This window comes from Anabrus simplex, chromosome X (genome assembly GCF_040414725.1).
Source record: "Anabrus simplex isolate iqAnaSimp1 chromosome X, ASM4041472v1, whole genome shotgun sequence".
NCBI lineage: Eukaryota > Metazoa > Arthropoda > Insecta > Orthoptera > Tettigoniidae > Anabrus > Anabrus simplex.
Genome location: NC_090279.1, coordinates 115,971,824 through 115,993,780, shown reverse-complemented (window position 1 = coordinate 115,993,780; position 21,957 = coordinate 115,971,824). Strand labels below are relative to the sequence as shown.

The window sequence follows — 21,957 nt, the reverse complement described above, 5'->3', positions numbered from 1 at the left end:
CGAACGAGGAAACTTGTGCATCACACAGCCCACATCCCCTCCCTACCTCCTCTTTGCTGTACTCTTGCATTGGAAATATGGAGAGTTCGTCAATTTGAATAGTGTGCCCATGGCATTGGGTAATGTGGTCCTTAAATTAATCAGAGCAGCAGCAGTAGTAGTAGATAACTTGTTGACATATTTTCTTGTGGAGTTTGACTTCTTGTTCTGGGTTCCTACTATCCATGAATCAGGGATAGAATGTTGGCCTCTAGATCCCAACATCCATGGTTCAAACCTTGCAGAGGCAGTACAACTATTGAAGGGGCAGAAAACTGCCAATTTGGCACTCAGCATGTAAAAGATCTATAGTGAAGCATTAGTGTCTCACTAACAGAATTAATAAAAACTTTGCTCTAGATCAGCCAAGGAGTTCTCGAATCTTCTCTCTTCCAACAAGACACAAAGAAATTCCACCCAAGAAACTGATTTGTGAATCAGTATATCCAGTGTCTGACTATCGACACCTAAGGCCTAAATCCACACGAAGTAATTCTATATCAATGTCAATACATGTAATAAAGTAAAACCTCGTTAAAACATCTCTGTAGGAGACAAGAAAAGGCAATGTGTTAAGTGAGAAAACGTAGTACTGAATAACAAAAACTATCGAACAGGTATATGATACTCTGTACTTTTTTCAACATGCGTACATGTTACTGCATGTGTATAATGGCTGTATCTACCATTTCTGAAGATGAGAGGAGACTACTACTGTCTCCCAAAGTAACTACACTACTAGGTAGGCTACACTGGCGGTTGAAGCTCCCATTATGTTGACGAGTTCATTGACAAAAAATCAAAAACAAGCCTGTTACTACACTAAGGGTGGGGTGTGCACCATCTTGGAGTAAATTACTACAGAAGTAGCGTTTACTAAAGAAGTCCATACTACAGAAGTTAATTCCTATGGCAGTTATTTACTCCAGAAGTAACGCCGGAGAGTTGAAGTACAATTTACTCTTTTAGTTACTACTATCGAAGTAGCGTTCGTTACTCGCGGAGTAGTGTTGTGTTTGTGTATCTTCTTTAAAGAAATCTAAATGGATAAGGTAATGTGCGATAGGAAACGGGGAAAAACGTAAGCGAAAAAGATAAATGCTTGTTAATAGAGATAATGATGATCTATGCAAAGGATATAGGGTGTAAGAAACACAACATAAAGATGCTGGATAAGAAAAGAAATTCATGGAAAGTCGTGACAGAAGAATTCAATGCTTCGAGTGACGGAAAACGCAGTGAAGAACAAGATTCTGTAGAAGGACTTAAAAGCGAAGGTGGTTTCTTCATACAGATCGCCTACATCCACAGCAAAATTTTCCCATTTTCACACCAGGCAAATGCTGGGTCTGTAGGCCCTAGCTTAAGGCCGCTTCACAATCCCTAGGCCTTTCCTGCCCTATCATTGCCATAAGACCCATCTGTGCCGGTGCGACGTTAAGCAAATTGAAAAAAAAAAAAAAAAAAAAAAGATAAATACCTCTTCCGATTTCTGAAAAGTTCACCGTTGTCACCGAGATGGCAAAAACTGGGGGAGTCAATTGCATCCACGATGTGTGAAAACCTGCCAACGTGAAGAATATCCTTTTATTTTTCGAACAATCATCATCATTTGCAGGCTACCTCCCTCTTAGCCTCAACTAGTGCTTTAACTATGCGATGAATGATACAGCCAGCAGTTGTGCGGTAAACGTTAATTAGATCACCGGCAACTGTACTGAAATGCTCCGGTACGAAACACTCATAGGGCACACAGCAACTGTAATTTGAGTTATACAACAAAATTAAGACAAGAATTCAGCTGTAAGTGATCTCCAAGTAGATTTAGAAGGAAAGTAAAGGATTCCTTCCTAAGACCAAAAACGTTCCTGAAACTCGCCGTGTGCACATTATATGGCTCTCGCCTTTCACGCACTGTAGGCCTACACACTATTACATTTCCCATCGTTTTCTGCGTTGAGATCATCAATATAATGTAAGTAATCCATAAACACGTTTGAAACGTCTTTCCTCTCATATACGGCACGATATTATCATTTGTCAACAAGTCTAAACCTAGGTTACTCCATGCACGACGTGAGAGTAAATTCTAACCTATATTCGTACGTTATTTACTTCTTTAGTAATATACTACAAGATGGTGCTCTTCAATATTTTACTCTTGTAGTAATTTAGTCCAAGAGTATCTGAAAGGACTAAAATACTTCGGAAGTAACTTACTCTCATATGGAAGTCGCCGAATGCTGACTTCAAGAGTACTTACTACGGAAGTAGAACTTACTCTTGGTTGGTGCACGCCACCCTAAGTAGGGAGGCCAAGTCGAAAAAGGAATTTATCAGTTTCACTTACAACAACAGTAATTTACATCAAATCACAAACATTAAAAAACAGAACTAGTAACAACAATTCTAAACTTTTTTTACAATACGAATTCTATCAACAACAATAAGTATAGTAGAGCCTCGTTAACACTTTCAACACTACCATATTTTAACATGGATCCTGGCTGTGAACTGGGTCTTTTGCTAATTTTTAACATGTTATTATGGAACAGCGAAACATATTACATGCCTGATTTTTGTACCGTATGAAGGTGTCAACCATCCAAAATGAAGATGTTAATCAACAAGTGAATATCTGAAGTAATTTAATTATACTAGTCTTATGAAAAACATAAATAAAATAGTACGGAAAATTTTTTTACAATGAGGTTATACCAATAAGCTTGCTCAAACAATAAAAAATAATCATTTAATGCGACTACTTAGGCCACAAATAAACACAAATGCAGTGGAATAAAATATTGACCTATTTAGGAATAGTTTGTTTTCGTATGGCAGTCCTGAAAACATTGGACTATACACAGTCCTACTTTGCACTCTTTGCACCACCATCTACTCTCTTTTCTGATGCACTTACCACTTTCCTTCTTGCCCCTGTCTGAGCATACCTTGCAATAACGAGTAGCATTCACTTTATTGTTCATTGGAGGAACCTTTTCTGGAAAATGGCGAGCAAAAGTCCTGTCAACACTGGGGGAGGGAGTAGGCTCCAGCCTCGAGATGTCTCTTCCTCATTTAGCTGCTAACCACGAACTGATCACTCTCATGTAATCCACAAGAGATATCTTTGATTTTGAGATCTCTTTATATAGAATGAAACCATTCGCAACAGACATAAGGAACAAATGGAAGAAGAGCTTTTTCCACCATCTCATTGTCTTCCGTGCAAATGGATAATAACTGTTCAGTTGATCTGCTCTATCAACACCAGTTTTATTTATATTGTAATCGATGACTACGTCAGGCTTTAGTTTCTGTACGACACCACCCTTCGATCTACCAGAAACAAGTGTAGTGGAAGCCTTATGTTTTGTTGAAAGGCATAAAACATCCTGCTTGCTCTTCAACTTCACAGCAAGAAGGTGCCCTTTCCTCAAAAATATAATCTCTTCCTTCTTCAATTTCTTTGTCCTGAACGTTGGTGGTAAACCCTTCCTGTTTTTCATGACAGTACCAACAGCCAGGGTTTTCTTTTGCCACAGCATATTCAGTAGGGAGGGACTTACTGAAAAACTGTGAGCATAATCTATATACAAGAGCCTGAATGCTGTTGTCAACATTCCCTGCGGATCCCATATATATTTCACAATTCAGTACATAGCCCGTTACCACATCGTAAAGTACATACATTTTCATACCGTACTTATTGGGCGTGTTCTTCATATAAACCCTAAACCCTACTCTACCACGGAAGGTACATATAGCCTCATCTATTGTTAGGTTCTCATACGGCTGAAAACCGGCAATGCATCTGTGCACAAAAAAAAAAAAATCAAAGAAAGGCCTGAGTTTATGTAGTGGGTCATGATTAGGATTCCCCTTCTTGATGAAGGTGGCTTTGTCATTTAGGTGCAACATAAATAAAATTACGGAAAATCTATCACGACTCAACAATCGACTGGAAAATCCTGTCTGATAAAAGGGATCAGTTGACCAATAATCACTGAGTTTGGGTAGCTTCACCACACACATATGAAAAATTGTTGCAAAAAACCAATAAATTTCATGAGGTTTTACTGCAGACCACCGAAACCACATGGAGTTTTCCTTCAGTTTGCCCTGACGTTTCATTGTCGCAATTGTCGTACCTGCATATCTGTTAGTTTCTGTTTTTATATTTTTGATTACATCGTCACTAAAAAAATTACTAAAACAATCCATTTCATCACTCCCCGCACAAAACTGAGTAGAACCAGATGTCGACTGGAAGACAGGTAGCTGTGCTTGGTCATCTGTTTCTGACCATTCATCATCAGATTCAGATGATCTAGCAGATGTTCCCAGCACAGGTGAATCATCAGCCTGAATCTCTTCGTCTGAACGAAAAAAATAAACCCAAATTTCTGTATGTGATGTATTTCTATCGTTTGTATTCGGAGTAAAATAATACAGCTAAACACTTACGTTTCAAAGTGACGTAATAAATAAAAATCTTACGTGAACTATCGCTTGATACGTTATTACGTTCGTAAGCAGGGTTGTCATTACTTCCACCCAGCTCTGAACCAGCTTCTCCTGATAAAATATCTAAAATATCGCTATCATTGAGCCAGCGTGAAGACATGTTTACATAGTAACGCAGCTAACAGCGTGACAGATTTGGCGCGGGCAGCACACGGTACACCGAGTGCTTCGGTAGAGGAGAAAATACCCTGTTTATCGTTTCAGTTCGAAATTCCCGATAACTGCTGCATTCTAGTGGTCACTAGATGAACTATTACCTCCAACCAAGGGACGGGAACCGTACGTGATACGTGCAGCTGGATATAAACACACGAGAAAATCACGCCCATATCATATACGGGCGCCGTCCAAAAGCAGGAAAGCAGCGTGCCCGAACCCTGTACGGGCATAGTGTTGAAAGTGTTAATCCGAACTAATTGGGACCGGAGTCTGTTCGGATTACGAAATTTTTGGATTAACCGGAAAATATTTTCTAATAATAATGTTATTGTTTTTACGTCCCGCTAACTACTTTTAGGTTTCTGTAAACGCCTAGGTGCCGGGATTTTCTCCCGCAGGAGTTCTTTTACGTGCCAATAAATCTGCTTACAAGAGGGAGCGGTGTTACGCGAACAGGGAACTGGAAATCAAGTAGGGATGACATAAAGATGTTAATGCTCAACTGTAGAAGCATTGTAAACAAAGGAATCGAATTAAGTAATTTAATAGATATATACTTACCAGATATTGTAATAGGAGTTGAATCATGGCTGAGAAATGATATAATGGATGCAGAGATATTCTCACGGAACTGGAGTGTGTATCGTAGAGATAGGACAGGAATGGTAGGAGGGGGAGTATTCATTCTGGTGAAAGAGGAATTTGTAAGCTACGAAAAAGTTAAGGATGAAAAACATGAAGTTCTGGGCTCTTCTCTAAAGATAACAGGCAACTTGATGTCTTTTGAGTGTACAGGCAGGGAAAGGGTAGCGCTGACCCTGATTCAGAATTATTTGATAAGATAATCAGCTATGTTGGGAATGATATGGAAAGGAATGTGATAGTAGCAGGTGATATCAATTTACCAAATGTCAATTGGGAAGGTAATGAGAATGACAGGAAGCATGACCAACAAATGGCAAATAAGTTAATATGGGAAGGGCACCTGATTCAGAGAGTGATGGAAGGAACTGGAACAATATTTTGGATGTGGTGCTGATAAAACCAGATGAGCTCTATAAAGAAACCGAAGTAATAGAGGGTATTAGTGATCACGAAGCTGTTTTTGTCGTAGTTAAAAATAAATGCGAAAGAAAGGAAGGTATTAAAAATTAGGACTATTAGGCAGTACCATATGGCTGATAAAACAGGCATGAGGGAGTTTTTAAAAAGTAACTATGATTGCTGGAAAATGGTAAATAAAAATGTAAACAGACTCTGGGATGGGTTTAAAGCAATTGTTGAGGAATGTGAAAATAGGTTTGTACCTTTAAAGGTGGTAAGGAATGGTAAGGATCCACTATATTATAACAGAGAAGTAAAGAGACTAAGAAGGAGGTACAGACTGGAAAGAAATAGAGTTAGAAGTGGTTATGGAGGTAAGGAGAAATTGAAGGAACTTACTAGGAAATTGAATCTAGCAAAGAAGTCAGCTAAGGATAACATGATGGCAAGCATAATTGGTCATACAAATTTTAGTGAAAAAATGGAAGAGTATGTATAGGTACTTTAAGGCAGAAACAGGTTCAAAGAAGGACATTCCAGGAATCATTAATGAACAAGGGGAGTGTGTATGTGAGGATCTTCAAAATGCAGAAGTATTCAGTCAGCAGTATGTAAAGATTGTTGGTTACAAGGATAATGTCCAGATAGGGGATGTGAGTAACACTAAAGAAGTATTAAAATTTACCTATGATAACAATGATATTTACAGTAAGATACAAAAGTTGAAAACTAGAAAAGCAGCTGGAATTGATAAGATTTCTGGGATATACTAAAGGCAATGGGTAGGGATATAGTACCATATCTGAAATACTTATTTGATTATTGTTTGGTTGAAGGAGTTATACCAAATGAATGGAGAGTTGCAATAGTAGCCCCTGTGTATAAAGAAAAGGGTGATAGACATAAAGCTGAAAATTACAGGCCAGTCAGTTTGACATGCATTGTATGTAAGCTTTGGGAAAGCATTCTTTTTTATTATATTAGACATGTTTGTGAAATTAATAACTGGTTTGAATGAAGGCAGTTTGGGTTTAGGAAAGGTTATTCGACTGAAGCTCAGCTGGTAGGATTTCAGCAAGATATAGCAGATATCCAGGATTCAGGAGGCCAAATGGACTGTAATGCGATTGACCTACCTAAAGCATTTGATAGGGTAGATCATGGAAGACTACTGGCAAAAATGAGTGCAATTGGACTAGAAAAAAGAGTGACTGAATGGGTGGCTATATTTCTAGAAAATAGAACTCAGAGAATTAGAGTAGGCGAAGCTTTATCTGACCCTGTAATAATTAAGGGGCGAATTCCTCACGGCAATATTATTGGACCTTTATGTTTTCTTATATATATCAATGATATGTGTAAAGAAGTGGAATCAGAGATAAGGCTGTTTGCAGATGATGTTATTCTGTACAGAGTAATAAATAAGTTACAAGATTGTGAGCGGCTGCAGGGTGACCTCGATAGTGTTGTGAGATGGATGGTGGACAATGGTATGATGATAAACGGGGTTAAAAGTCAAGTTGTGAGTTTCACAAATAGGAAAAGTCCTCTCAGTTTTAATTACTGCGTTGATGGGGTGAAAGTTCCTTTTGGGGATCATTGTAAGTTTCTAGGTGTTTATATAAGAAAAGACCTTCATTGGGATAATCACATAAATATGATTGTTAATAAAGGGTACAGATCTCTGCACATGGTTATGAGGGTATTTAAGGGTTGTAGTAAGGATGTAAAGGAGAGGGCATATAAGTCTCTGGTAAGACCCCAACTAGAGTATGGTTCCAGTGTATGGGACCCTCACCAGGATTACTTGATTCAAGAACTGGAAAAAGTCCAAAGAAAAGCAGCTCGATTTGTTCTGGGTGATTTCCGACAAAAGAGTAGCGTTACAAAAATGTTGCAAAGTTTGGGCTGGGAAGATTTGGGAGAAAGGAGACGAGCTGCTCGATTAAATGGTATGTTATGATATAGATGTTGATTCCCATACGGAATCTGAAATTTTTGTTCCGAATGAGTAAATTTATAATACCAATATAAATGGTCTGTTATTGGACATTATAAATTTTCCAGCTAACTCATTCTTGTTGCCAACGTTTCGCCCCCATGTGCTAGGCTGGGCTCATCAGTTGGTACCTAGCACATCTACCAAGACGCTGGATATTGCATACCGTGGAGGCCACTGCGTAGGCTAATTGTAGCTACCGGCAGTGCCAATGCACTATGAGAGACTTTGTCTCATTATCAAAAATTGATGCCTGCTTGGCCATCAGATGATATAGATGTTGATTCCCATACGGAATCTGAAATGAGACAAAGTCTTGTTCTTTATTGGGTTTGCCAGAACTGGTATGTTTCTGATCGAAAGATGAAAGTAACTTTCGCTTAACTTCATATCTAACCTCATTTTGAATGTCTGTAGGTAACCTATTAACCGCTAATTCAGATTCAGCCAACATAATGATTAAATCGTCGTGGTTGAGTTCACCACATTTACCTTTAATAATAATAATAATAATAATAATAATAATAATAATAATAATAATAATAATAATATAATAATAATAATAATAATATATATCCTATTTCAAACATCTTTAAAAAACACAAGTTAAAAGTAGCTTTCAAGACCGTTCACACCAATACAAAAATGTTTTTTAATTCTCATATTGTCAACAGCAAAAAAATTTCTAACTCTGGAATATACAAATTAAAATGCCAATCATGTCTTTCAACGTATATTGGGCAAACAGGCCGCAGTTTCAATGTAAGATACTCCGAACATCTTAATGCCCTAAAGTATAATCGCTACTCAGCCATGAGCGAACATGGTAGAGAGAAAAATCATAAATACACAACAATTGATCAAGATTTAAAGATCCTGCATTACGAACAGAAAGGTCCCTTACTTAATATACTAGAGAATATATATATAGATATCGACCAATATAACAATCCCGTCTATAACTTAAATGAAATCAACGAAAAGAAAAATGTTTTATTGGAAACCTTTGTCCCGCACATCTGCGAACAGTTCATTAATAAAAAAGAGTTTCACTACCGACATTCTAGAATAAGACCCGCCCTTCCATCAACACCCTCCTTCGGCGAATCACAACTTCCCTCCCTCCCTGCCCCTCCCCCTCCATTACCCCACCCAACCACATCGACACAGATACACAGTAAGCCACACACAGGCTTAGTTGTCAATGTGACTTGAGACCGACAAGGTCATCTCCATTCGAGACGACAACTTTTAGTTATAAGTAAGTCATATGAGTTTTCTTTTCGTACATCATTTTTAACTTGTTCTTCATCCACTCATACATTCCTTTTTTCTCATTACAGATGTTACACGTTTTATTCGTAGTATTGACGGTCTCACTACACTCCTCAGCATAATGTTTTATTTAACAGCCAGCAAGATCTATTAGACGAGAGGACTTTGTACCTCAATGTGTTTTTTAACTCACTAATCATGATCACTGTCACTTCACATCATTACAATTTTTAATTTGTTTGTATATTATGCAATCATTGTTTTACTACTGAAGATGGCCTTGAGATTAGGCTGAAACATGTATAGACTTTGCTTCATCTAACAGATGACTTGACTTGTATTGATAGGAGGATTTTATAAATATTTTCTTTTGTAAAGTGATATCCGTCAATACGGAATGAGATTCATAACTTGCAAAGGACACATCAATGCGGACAAATATAAAAGATTCTCAGCAATGGGGAACACGACAGAATTCAACCACAAATTAACTTCTCTTAACAAATTTTCAGAAATCGTTCAAGTAGTCGAGAAGGGACCAATTCAAACATATTGGAAAACTTATATATTCATTGAGATCAAAGGGACAATCCAATACAAAATCTTAATGAAATTTCAGAAAAACCCAACATTTTGTTTGACGAGGATAATCAAACCCCAGTTAAAAACAAACAGGTTGCAATCAGCTCACTGCAAGCGCAATGTTCCCGACAAGGGACTGTCTTGAGGCAATTACACATTCGCGCTCATACAAACGTCAACAACATCGGAGTGTGTATCTGTATGTGTCGAGCAGGAGGATAATTCAACATTTTATTTTTCCCTTGCTTTGTTCAATATCTATCATCCATTCCTCATTTCTTCTTTTTGTTTGTTTTTTTCAAATGTTTTATAAATGTTTTTGGATTTGAAACAACAACTATCTCAGATGTTCCATAGTGAGGAACCAGCAAGTGTTACATTATTATGTTTGCTTCAATCTCTCCAACTGTGCTTTGAACACCACACACATTCATTTTTATCCTCATTTTCATCCTCTTTTTAGACACTACAGCCAAAAAAAGAAAAACAATTACGCTATTAAATTTAAGGTTAGGTTTGAACGTAAAAATAATTACGATGAAAACAAAGAAATAAGTGTTTACAATTATAATGAATGAAATAAATAATTAAATAAATAATACATTTTAAGAACACCAACATAGTAGAACATCAAGGAAAATCATTCTTAGAGACGCGAACTATACATGTCGCTTACAATTATGTTTAAGTTATCGTAAGAATGTCCAACATCTGTGCAATTTGTACATGTTTCATGTGTGGATTAGAGTCCGCTTTTTCAATAAACTTTAAATTTTCATCATTTGTAAACTGTCTAGCTTTCTTCTTCTCCATAACTGAAACCATGCGTACGTACAGTACAAGCTGTTACACAATGCACTTACAAACGTAAAATTAAGCACCAACACATTACATTACACGCCCCATCGAAGACTAGCTTGAGATGGACGCTCCCTGCAGCTTTAGGCCGACACGCTAGGGCCATGAAATTAGGTTCTCTACCAAATTCTCACCCAGGCCAGTCGTCGCTGGTGCAACGTGGCCGTGAACGCTAATTTAAATTTCTTATGGTGGGAATTACAAACGCACTAAAGAGTGGCATAAATGTGCAATCCAGGTTTCTTTAACGTGTAATTAATAGGACAATGACTGGGACTTTGGAATAATGGCGTAACAACCAGAAAAACGCTTTTAACCAATTTCGACTGGATTCAGTAAGAAATTTTTGAAGATGTTTTGAAGATGTCCATATGTTTAATTTTTAATTTAACTGTTCTTGTACTTTGTTTATTGTGTATTTCAAATAACATCACGGAATTAGTTGTTTTCTCCTTAGACAGAAAACAGCAATTATTTTATAAGATGTTTTAAAATGTCTTTTTAATATTTTCATTTTAACTTCTTGTTGACATTAGCTGAAGGAGGGAAACACTTCCTAATACGAGATTATATTGAATATTTTGATAACTAAATTAGTTGTTCAGTATTGAACAGGTAATGATTTTGTTGTGGAAATCTCTTTCTTCTAAAACTAGAGACGCGAAATCGTAATGCTCATTGGCTGTGCACTCCTACCCAGCCAACAGCAAAATTTCTTGCACTGGAAATTCCACGAAGCTTGTTGTTTACTTTCAAATCAATGTCCTGTTTGACCAATCACCTAGATGCATAGAAAGTGAATACCATATTGTTCGAATAATCAAATAATTAAATAAGGAAAAACAGGATGAACTTCAATTATACGTTTTTAAATAAACTTTACATATAAACAAAAGGGCAAAAGTTTAAATCATTACACTGAAAGTTTGAAATTTGTTACAACGAAATGTTTTAACACACATTAAATAGAGAAAAGGGAAAAGGCCAAAACACAATTTTGCAATTCTAAACATGTTACACTGGAGTTCATTTACAGCGACATTCTGTGACTAACGACTGACCGCTAGACTGATGGAAAAAGCTTATAAAATGGGTGTTAGACCTGCAATCGTACAGGAGGAGAAGAAACTGGACATAACACAGATGAAGATGGGGTTATCAGGATGGACCAGATAAGGAACGAAGAAATCAGAGTGTGTAAAGGTAACATACATACTGAAGACGGTTGCAGTGGTATGGACACATTTTGAGGCAGGAAAGAAGTTGACATGAATGTGGGAGGTAGGAGATTGGGAAGAGGCTCACCTGAATGGCACGGCCGCTTGCAGAGATGTAGGCCTCCACTGTCGTGGTGTAGTCTCCACCAGCAAACTTCTCCTTCTTGGTCTTACGCCCCTTGACGACCGGAATTGCCAGCAAGTCCGTGTATACTCGAGCGTAGAGATCTAGAAGACAAGCACCTCACATCAACAGAGACACTTTTATTTCCTTAAATGTTTAAAGGGAATTTAACCATAAATGCACTAATGCTTATTTCACTGTTCAGTGTTTCCCTACACATAAGATACTCTCTAAGTTTGTAACAACAGAGCATGAAGCTGCAGCTCATGGTAACTTCACAACTGCTTAAAACTGGTGATTCATCTACTATAGCACTAGCAGCAATGTGACCAGCTGCCATACAGTATGTAGTGGAGGACCTTGTAACTACTTTGAATGTAAGAGAATGATAAAATTAAGGAAAATCAGCAATCTATAAAAAATACAACTGTTTATTAATAATGTTATTGTTTTTACGTCCTAACTAATTTGACAGTTGTCAGAGACATCAAGGTGCTGGAATTTTATCCCGCGGGAGTTATTTTAAGTGCCAGTAAATATACCAACATGAGGATGACAAATTTCAGCACGGGACTGAGCCAGGATCGAACCTGTCAACCTGGGGTCGGAAGGCCAGCACCTCAACGGCTCGCATCCACGGGTTTGGGGTCCTACCGCCCCATGCGTCGGTTGCCATTGACACCAGAACACCAACGCCTACGTCTGCAGTGGAGCCTTGTTGCCTGGCAGGGATGGACACAGGATGACTGCCGTCATATCATGTTCAGTGATGAGTACCACTTCTCCATAACCTCCGATGATCATCGTGTGCGGGTTTGGCGACGTCGAGGGCAGATCCTGCCCGTATTGTGGAAAGAGACACAGGCGTAATCCTTAGCATCGTGCTGTGGGGAGGCATAGGACATGCATTCAGGTCACCTCTAATAGTGCTTTGGCAGACTTTGCCGGCACAGCGATACATCACAGACACGTCCTAACCCTTATGGCACAGCACCCTGGGTCAGTGTTAGAAGAAGATAATGCACATCCACACACAGCACGTGTGTCTATGGACGGCCTAGAGCATGTTGAGGTCCTCCCGTTGCCAGCAAGATCCCTGGACCTCTCCGTCACTGAACACGTCTGGGATGACATTGGAAGGGGACTTCGTCCCAGTACCAGCCTGCGGGATCTGGAGGGACAGCTGCAACAACCATGGACGAACTTGCCTCAGGAGAGGATCTAAAGGCTGTTTGATACCATTCCGAAGCGTGTAAGGGCACGCATTGCGGCGGGTGGGCTACGACACCCTACTGACCTGGCGCCAACGACTTGTCTCTTTCATCCCATATTGTAAACAGTTCAATAAAAGCATATGGTCTTTCAGCATATGTAGTTTCATTCCGTTTCAACTACTCCTCCTGGGTGCTTCAGGCAGTGTATATAAAATTGCTAATTCTGTCTGTCATTCACAGCAATACTGAGAAAACGAGAAGGTTATGTCTTCTTTACAAGAGAAATACAATGAACCCCTTACGACTACGACTTTTGTAAGTTTTAAAAGAAAAATAGGTTTCTATTGCAATGATCGCCATGAAGCCATAGGAACATAGGTCGAACTACACACTTCCACAAATACTGTATATGGAGAACACTGGAACTACTTGAACTATTTAGTGATAAATGCTATCTTTATCTCTGTCGACAAGCAGAAAACACAGCATCCTACCTGGTGGCCGTGGTCATTAAGGCAAGTTTATATGGTCTGACGTGGTGGTTAGCCAGTTTGAGTCCTGTTTGTCGAGAATGTTGGCCGATAGGGTTGGGGAGGTGGTGTTGCAGAATTTCCAATCACTAGAATGCGCGCCAAAACTCTGGATTTAATTCCGCAGTGCTTGTGTGCAGGGAGGGCATATGGTGGTATTGATGGTGATTAGTTTTGGACAGTTGTATGCAAATTTCCGAAGAGTACGCAGATCCCCAGAGCTACAACTGCACACAATATGGTTTGTAAGGAAACACCTGTTCTGATTCCATTCAAATGCCATATAAAACCTGGAAAATGTAACTTTTATACATCAGATATAATAATAGTCCATTTAGAAATTCCAATTGCTTTACAGATAGTAATTTCAACTGTCCACGATAGTCTTCTCTACTAGTATATGTATAAATGGTAGGAGTAAAGAACTGGAAACACACGTAAGGTTTTTTTGCAGATAATATTTCACCCCCCCCCCCTGTGGGTGGGGGCGGTAGAATAACACCACGGTATCTTCCTGTCATAAGAGGTGACTAAAAGGGGCCCTAGGGGCTCCGAACTTTGGACCGTGGGTTGGTGACCACGGGGCCCTTAGCTGAGCCCTGGCATTGCTTCCACATACTTGTGCCTGGCTCCTCACTTTCATCTATCCTATCTGACCTTCCTTGGTCAACTCTTGTTCTTTTCCGACCCTGACGCTATTACTATGGAGGCCTAGGGAGTCTTTCATTTTCACGCCTCCTTGTCTCCTTTGGCCAATACCTTCATTTTTTGAAGTGTCGGACCCCTTCCATTTTTTCTCTCTGATTAGTGTTATATAGAGGATGGTTGCCCAGTTGTACTTTCTCTAAAAAAAAAAAAATCACCATCACTGATATTTTACTGGCCAGAGAAATAATTAAGTTACAATATAGTGAAAAACTACGAAATGGCCTTGACAATGTTGCAGGAAGGACAGCAGGCAAAGGTATGATAAATGGGGTTAAAAGTTGGGTTGTGAGCTTTACTAATAGTTAAAGTCCTCTCAGTTTTAATTACCGTGTTGATGGGGAGAAAATTCCTTATAGGTGTTAATATACAGAAACATCTTCATTTGGTTAATCACATAAATGGGACTGTAAATAAAAGGTTGTAGTAATAATGTAAAGGAGAGGGCATATAAGTCTCTGGTAAGACCCCAACTAGAGTATGATTCCAGTGTATGGGACCCTCACCAGGATTGCTTGATTTAAGAAGTGAAAAAATCCAAAGAAATGCAGCTCAATTTGTTCTGGGTGATTTCTGACAAAAAAAAATAGTGTTACAAAAATGTTGCAAAGTTTGGGCTGGGAGGACTCGAGAGAAAGGGGAGAAGCTGCTCGACAAAGTGGTTATAATTCTCATATTTTGGTCTGTATTGTACATTACAGAAGCACAAGTGTCAGTCATTTCAATGCTACCATAGCAACAGATTAACACTATAACAGTCGAAAAGATAAATGAAATTACATATGTTTTTCTTTAACTCACCTTTACTTTAACTAATTAACATCATAACTGACAAAGGGGTAGGTGAATTTACACACATTGTTTTTCTTTTGAACTCACCTTTCCTCTCCTCTTGTTGTACATATTAAACCACATTTCCCTTTCGACTCCCGCAGTCACACCTTCTAACAGCTACTTACCATCGAGCACTCTTCAACAAGACTGCAGACTTATCTCATCGCACGAGATTAACAAACTAGCAACTTTAAATTTTATTTTAAACCCCACTTGGAGTGATCAAAGTTGGCCAGGTCTTTTCTAACTGCACGGTTAGGGTAGCGCAGCTGTGAGCTTGCATTTGGGAGATAGTGGCTTCAAATTCCACCATCAGCAGCCCTCAACATGGTTTTCCGTGTTGTTCTATGCTTGTGCATACCAAATTATATGCAGAAAGAAAAAAGAAAATTTAATTTGAGTCTTGGAGTTCTATTACTTTCAAAGATAACTGATGATGATGCAGTTGTTGTTCTTTCTGTGCACATAAATAATGAACCTGCACTACTGATATAAGCACTACACACATCCAACAAAACACTTCTCTTGGTTCCCTGCTTTCGAAGTTTTAGTAATTTCTTTTGATATTTCCTTTTTATTCGAGATCTTTATATAATTGTTGATAAAAATATTGGCCATAATATTTACACACTCCTTTATAACTTTTGTCAAAGGAACACCACACTTCCACAAGTTACTTGAATTATTAATGTTATTTTCAAAGGCTAACAGAAGGTTTTTTTCTTTCAGAAACTTCCCCAAAATGGTCAACGTTACCTAACATCCGTGCAGGCAGTTATCTTAAATTGTCTCCCGAGACCTATCTAACCGTATTCTACAATCAGCTTTTGCATAACATTTATCTACTTCGAGGAAGAAAGTGACCCAAAGAGAATGAACAGCAACTGGCACTGAGAGACAAAGCATTTTAACGTTGGTGTGAAGAAGATTAGACAGATAATTTTCAGTCTTTATAATAGGCCATTCATGCAACTATAAAAGGTGATAGCATTCTCAAGACCTGTTGTACATATTCCATCGATATGAAAGTGACGAATGATCTACAAGTGCAAGTGTATTTTAAAATTATCACTTTACTAGCAGAAAAACTGTAGTTGATATCAGGATGTTAAAGACAAGATGATTAAGTGTGACTGATAGAGAAAATGTACAACTCTGTCATTATTCTAAGAGATGAAACTGTTTAAGCACTAAATTTATTTCTTACACCCTCAACCTTTTAACAAGGTTCAATTCAACGCAGCAATAATTATGTTCTTATAGAACTACTAATATGCAACTTGTTACCACATTTTTAGACAAGGACATTCATAAAAGTATATAAATTAGGACTGTTTGTAAGGCTTTATAACGCTTTATTATAAGAATATTTTAACTACTGTCATCCCTCTTGCTCATTTTTTGACGCATGTACCTACATCATCATCCTCCTCACATTTATAATTTGTAATTTTTCTCAAAAAACTACAATTAAGAGCAATCAGGATCCTGATTTATTATCTTTCAGGTTTGAGGTTAAGCCTGAAGATGCCCTTAAAAAATGACAAAACATGTCCCTATAATTTACTTAATAAGTTTAAATTCTTAATTAAAATTACTCTTTATGTATTGTACCAGGAAGGCACAGGCCCTGGCACATATGAGTTATAAAATCTTTATTCATGAGCGAACGGCTAAGTTACAATGTACGAACAGCTGTGCGAGAGAATGTTCTCATCCCTACTGCGCTGTGTGAGGAAGACAGCATAAGTGGGGCAAGGTTGAGTGACGCCAGCACTGCTTGTAGCTCACCTCCCCGCAGAAACATCTCGAAACTACTTTTTAAGCTTTTCAACGACTGTACCAATAAATATGAGACTAACACCAAATTGTAGCTCACATTTTAAAAGTACAACCCTGCAAATTTGAGACTAATCTTTCCAGCGGTTTCAAAGATATGACGAGTTGAAGTTTGGGAAGTATTATCACCCTTCCGTCACCCGACTCAGAGTGCACCTCCCAGTCGGATATAAATAGGTCGGCGAACCGAGGGTATAGTCAGTGTATCTTAAACTCTACGATCATGACAAGACGTCAGTATGCTCCGCCGCGCTTCGCGAGAGACATAAAAGTTACACTCTAGAACTTTGAATTGTGCGAGTACATCGCAAGTGAAGTTTCAGCCGTGTTGTGGCGTGTGAAATGTTATGAAATTTTCTCTGACTAAATCGTTATTGTATAAGATTTGCAAGTGTCTTAACTAAGTGAATTTATGATAGAGACTGTGCATTGAAGTATAATTGGGAATTCAAGTGTTCAGTTTACCAGTGACGGTATTGTGGACTTTCACATTCAATTTACAAAGTATACATTTATTATTCACCTATTCAATACCTAGAGTACCACGTTTTGTGGTTAAATAATCATAAAAGATTGAAATGTTGTGGACATGTTTCGCCCTTCTTGTTGGGTATTATCAGCACATTAGCTAATCTTAAAACAAACAATTTTATTAAGAATGATTACACTTATTGTTTATGAAAAACTGAGATATGTTGTGATATTAAACTGCAAAAGAATAAAAAGACGTATTTGGTATGTGTGTTTAAAATATATGTGATTGTACAGTGTTGTGGATTGCGTAAAATCGGATACTTACTCAAATACCGTGTGAGTATCTATCTTGTTTCGTTAGCAGCGTTGGTCTGACTGGAGTTCCTACTTCACGTGTTGTATGGGTGTGACGGAGGGAGGGGGGGCGAGTTGAGGGAGGGTAGAACTGGGCGGAGTATTACGTGTTGGTATCAGTGTGGGAGGGGGACTATTTGGAGGGGCAATTGTAGGCTTAGTAGTCAGGGGGATAAATGGGGTTGTTGAATTGAGAATTTTAAGTGTTCGTGGGATCTTATTTTGCTTTGGAATGACTGTTTTTAATAACTTGGGTGTTAATGTATATAAAGAACTCTTAACCTCCGTGTCGTCGTTAAGGTTGCGATCTTTATTAAATGTTTTGTTTAGAAAAATATAAATACTCTAATTCATTTAGCAGTTTACCCTTATTAGTAATCCTCATTATTTGAAGATCCTTTTCTATTGAAGTAAAATGGTGACCTGTTTCCTTCATATGCGTACTCATAGCGGAATATTTGTTGTGTTTATCAGCATTGAAATGTTCCATGTATCTTATAAAGAAACTTCATCCAGTCTGACCAACGTATGAAAATCCACACTGTGAACATGTTAACCTGTACACTCCTGAGCCTGAATATTTACTGTTATTATTATTAATTTTTTAGTTCCGTTTGGGCCTGCTATGGACCACGTGGTTCTTATCTCTAGCAGCTTTCTTCTTTGACCATTACTCCTTCATTCTTGCACAGTGAATGTCTTTTCGCTCCTGAATCCATTTCACACCTCCTCCTGGACGCACTGTTTTTTCTGTTAGCGACTGGAGAGAGTTTGATGTTTTGATCAACGTTCTGTACCTATTCCTGTCATAAATTTCACTGGGAGCAATGTCCAATTCTTGAAGGTCTTTTCTGACAAGTCTTGCCCACTTGGCATTAGTCGCTTTCCCTCTAGAGATGGTGTGGAAGATTCTGGAGGTGAGCCTCTGATTGTCCATTCTCATGACATGACCATACAAGTTCAATCTCCCTTCCTCATAGATGTTGTAATGCTCTCCAATTGTTGGTACAGTTCGTTGTCGTGCCTGAGTCTGTACTTGCCTTCTTCTTTAATAGGGCCCATGATTTTTCTCAAGATCTTCCTTTCTTTCAGCTCCAGTTTTCTAAGTTGCCCTTTTCTTACCATGTTTAGGTATTCTGAGGCATATAGCACTGACGGTCTCACTACAGTACTGTAATGCTTGATTTTGAGGTTAAGGGAGAGGGATTTGGATTTTACATATTCTTACAGGTGGTACGCGCTTTCCAGTTTGATTCATCTGCTGTTTATGGCCTGATCTTCATTCATGTTTGGGGTTATCCATTCTCCTAGTTATTTGAAGGAGTTAGTCCTTTGTACTGTTTTGTCCCCCAATGGGATTGATTTGGGTGCATCTTTGATGTTGGTGATATACTGTGTTTTGTTGATGGCGATCTTCAGCCCTTCTTTAGCTGCTATGTGGTCGAGAGAGGATAGTTGATGGATAGCTTCCTCCACACTGGATGCCAGGAATGTAAGGTCGTCTGCGAAGGCTAAACAGTTGACAGTTAATTTGTCTTTCTTGTAGCCTATTCTCAATCCAGTCATCCTTTAGCATTTTCGTCCACTCACGAATGACTTTTTCGAGAAGGCAGTTAAAGAGGATTGGAGATAGGCCATCCCCTTGTCTAATACCTGTTTTGATCTCAAAGCTCTGGGACAGTTCCCCTCTGAATTTGATTCTGGCTGTAGTGTTGGTAAGAGTTGCTTTCACTAGATTTAAGGTTTTCTTATCTAGTCCCAGTTCAGCAAGTGCCTGGAAGAGTGACTCTCTATCTACTGAATCGTAGGCCTTCTGAAAGTCAACAAATGTTACTACGTAGGGTGAGGCACTTAGGTTTTTAGTAAGTGATGATGGTTTTGAGGTTTAGGATTTGTTCGGCGCATGACCTTGACTTGCGAAACCCAGCCTGGTACTCTCCGATGCAGGAGTCTAGTTGAGCCTCTACTCTTGTGAGTAATACTTTGGAGAGTATCTTGTACGTCACTGATACAAGGGAAATCCCCCTGTAGTTGTTGAGATCTGATTTGTCACCTTTTTTGTGTATCGGGTGGATGATAGCTGAAGTCCAGTCGCTAGGTAATGCTTCTGTCACCCAGATATTAGATATGATTTCATGGATACTTTGGATTGACTCCTCATCAGCGTATTTCCAGAGCTCTGCTATGATTCCATCCTCGCCCGCTGCTTTCTAACATTTCAATTCTGAAATGGCTTTCTGGATCTCCCCCTTTGTTGGTGGGAGAGAGTCCGACTTAGTAACCACCAACTGCTCTAAAATTGAACCCTATCTTGCTGAATATATAAATCTTACCTGACTACATCAACAGTTGAATTGCACAGTACTCAATTTTCAAATTTTAATGACAAGAGTTCTTATAACATACTAATACAAGTATATCAGCCATAGAACATTCTCGATATTCACCTAATACATTTTAATCAACACAAGAACTACAAGAGGATTGAGGAATGAATGCAACGCAACATGAACTCAAATTTTAATAGACTTTTTTAAAATATACCATGTTTTAATGTGTTTAATGTGCTATATTTTTTAGTGTCTTATGATGTGGCATATATATTTTAATGTGTTTATGTACTCATGTCCATGCTCAATCAATAGGTTTTAGTTTATCCTAACCATCACCACTTTTAATCAGAGATATTTTAACGCAACATACTGCAATATATTTTACTTCCATTTTTCATTAGACATCCGGATGCTCTTACGTAACAGCTTTGTAATTTTGTCTAATGACTGTAAATTTGTGTGCTAGCTGATGATGGCCAAGATAGGCTGAAACCGGTACTAGTGCAATAATTCATTCACAATAAATAGTATTGATCGGTGGAACATTTTTCTTGTCTATTACATTAGTAACATTCTGCGGTTCGAAATGCAGTTTCTCCTTGGGTTCCTTTGAATTTAGAAGGTTGTTGAAATACTCTGCTAGAACTGTGTGCACTCTTCATTGTTCATTTTCAGCTTTCCGTCAGCTCCCCGAAGGTGAAGTGTAGGGGCTGAGTAGGGTGTTATTTGAGATTTAAAAGTTTGGTAGAAGTCTCTAGTGTTGCTTCTTTGAAAATCCCTCTCTGCTTGTTCAAAGATATCTTTATTCTACCGCCTCTTGGTGTTCCTGATAATTTTAGTAGCAGTTTTCCTAGCTTCTAAGAAGTTTTTATGGTTATCCAGACTTTTGTTACGGTTCCATTTTAGCTATGCTTGCTTTCTCTCTTCTATTGCTTTGTAACAAATAGTTGTCCACCATGGATGTTTGTTCTTTCATTATTATTATTATTTATTTTATAATTGAAAAATATGTTTTATGTTGTGTTGGTTGTTCTGAAGGCTATGTTTATGTTATATTTGTTGAAGGTATTAGTAATTTGGTGGATAGTTGGGTTACTATATGTAAAAACGGCATGTTTATTTCCGTTAGGTTTGTCTGGTATAAGGTTTGTGAACAACTTGTTTTTAATCTTATGTATTAGGTGGTTTACCATTTTCATCTTGTATCCATTAATTTCGGCAAGATTCCTTATGTAATTTAATTCAGTTTTTAAGTTTATAGGGGATAATGGAATTCTTAAAGCTTCGTATATGAGGCTGTAAAAAGATGCCTGTTTCTGTGATCCGGGGTGTAGTGAAGAATTATTTATGGTCACTGACGAATGTGTAGGTTTTCTGTGAATCTGATACTCAAAGGAGTTATTGGTTTGGGTGACCTTTTATATCTAAGAAGTTTAAGGAGCCTTTATCCTCATCTTCTTTTGTAAAATTTACGTTTGGGTTGATGTTGTTTAAGTTTTCTAATATTTTGTTGCTGTTGGTGATATTCTTATCAATTACTACAAACGTGTCATCCACATACCTCAACCACAAACTAATTCCTTTAATGTCGGTTTCGATTTTTGTGTGCTCTATCGTGTCCATGTAGATATAAGCTAGGATGCCCGAAATTGGGTCTCCCATCGCTAGGCCATTCTGTTTATAAATTTTTTTATTAAAAGTGAAATAGTTGTTGTCTAATGTAAACTTTAATATTATCATGAAATTCGTCGATCTCCATTTTACTGAGGCTACTGTGTTTACAGATGTTGTTATAGATAATATTAATAGTGTCTCTGGTCGGGATGTTTGGATACATGTTAACTATGTCA

At 38.1% G+C, this 21,957-nt stretch overlaps 1 protein-coding gene across 1 annotated transcript in view; it reads right to left on the bottom strand.

Moving 5' to 3' along the window:
* GluProRS (Glutamyl-prolyl-tRNA synthetase) overlaps positions 1–21,957 on the bottom strand; it is a 399,755-nt gene that overhangs the window by 43,981 nt on the left and 333,817 nt on the right. Inside the window, exon 25 of the mRNA XM_068230702.1 lies at positions 11,789–11,928. Coding sequence (XP_068086803.1) covers positions 11,789–11,928 — 140 coding nt within the window. The remainder of the gene's footprint in view (positions 1–11,788; positions 11,929–21,957) is intronic.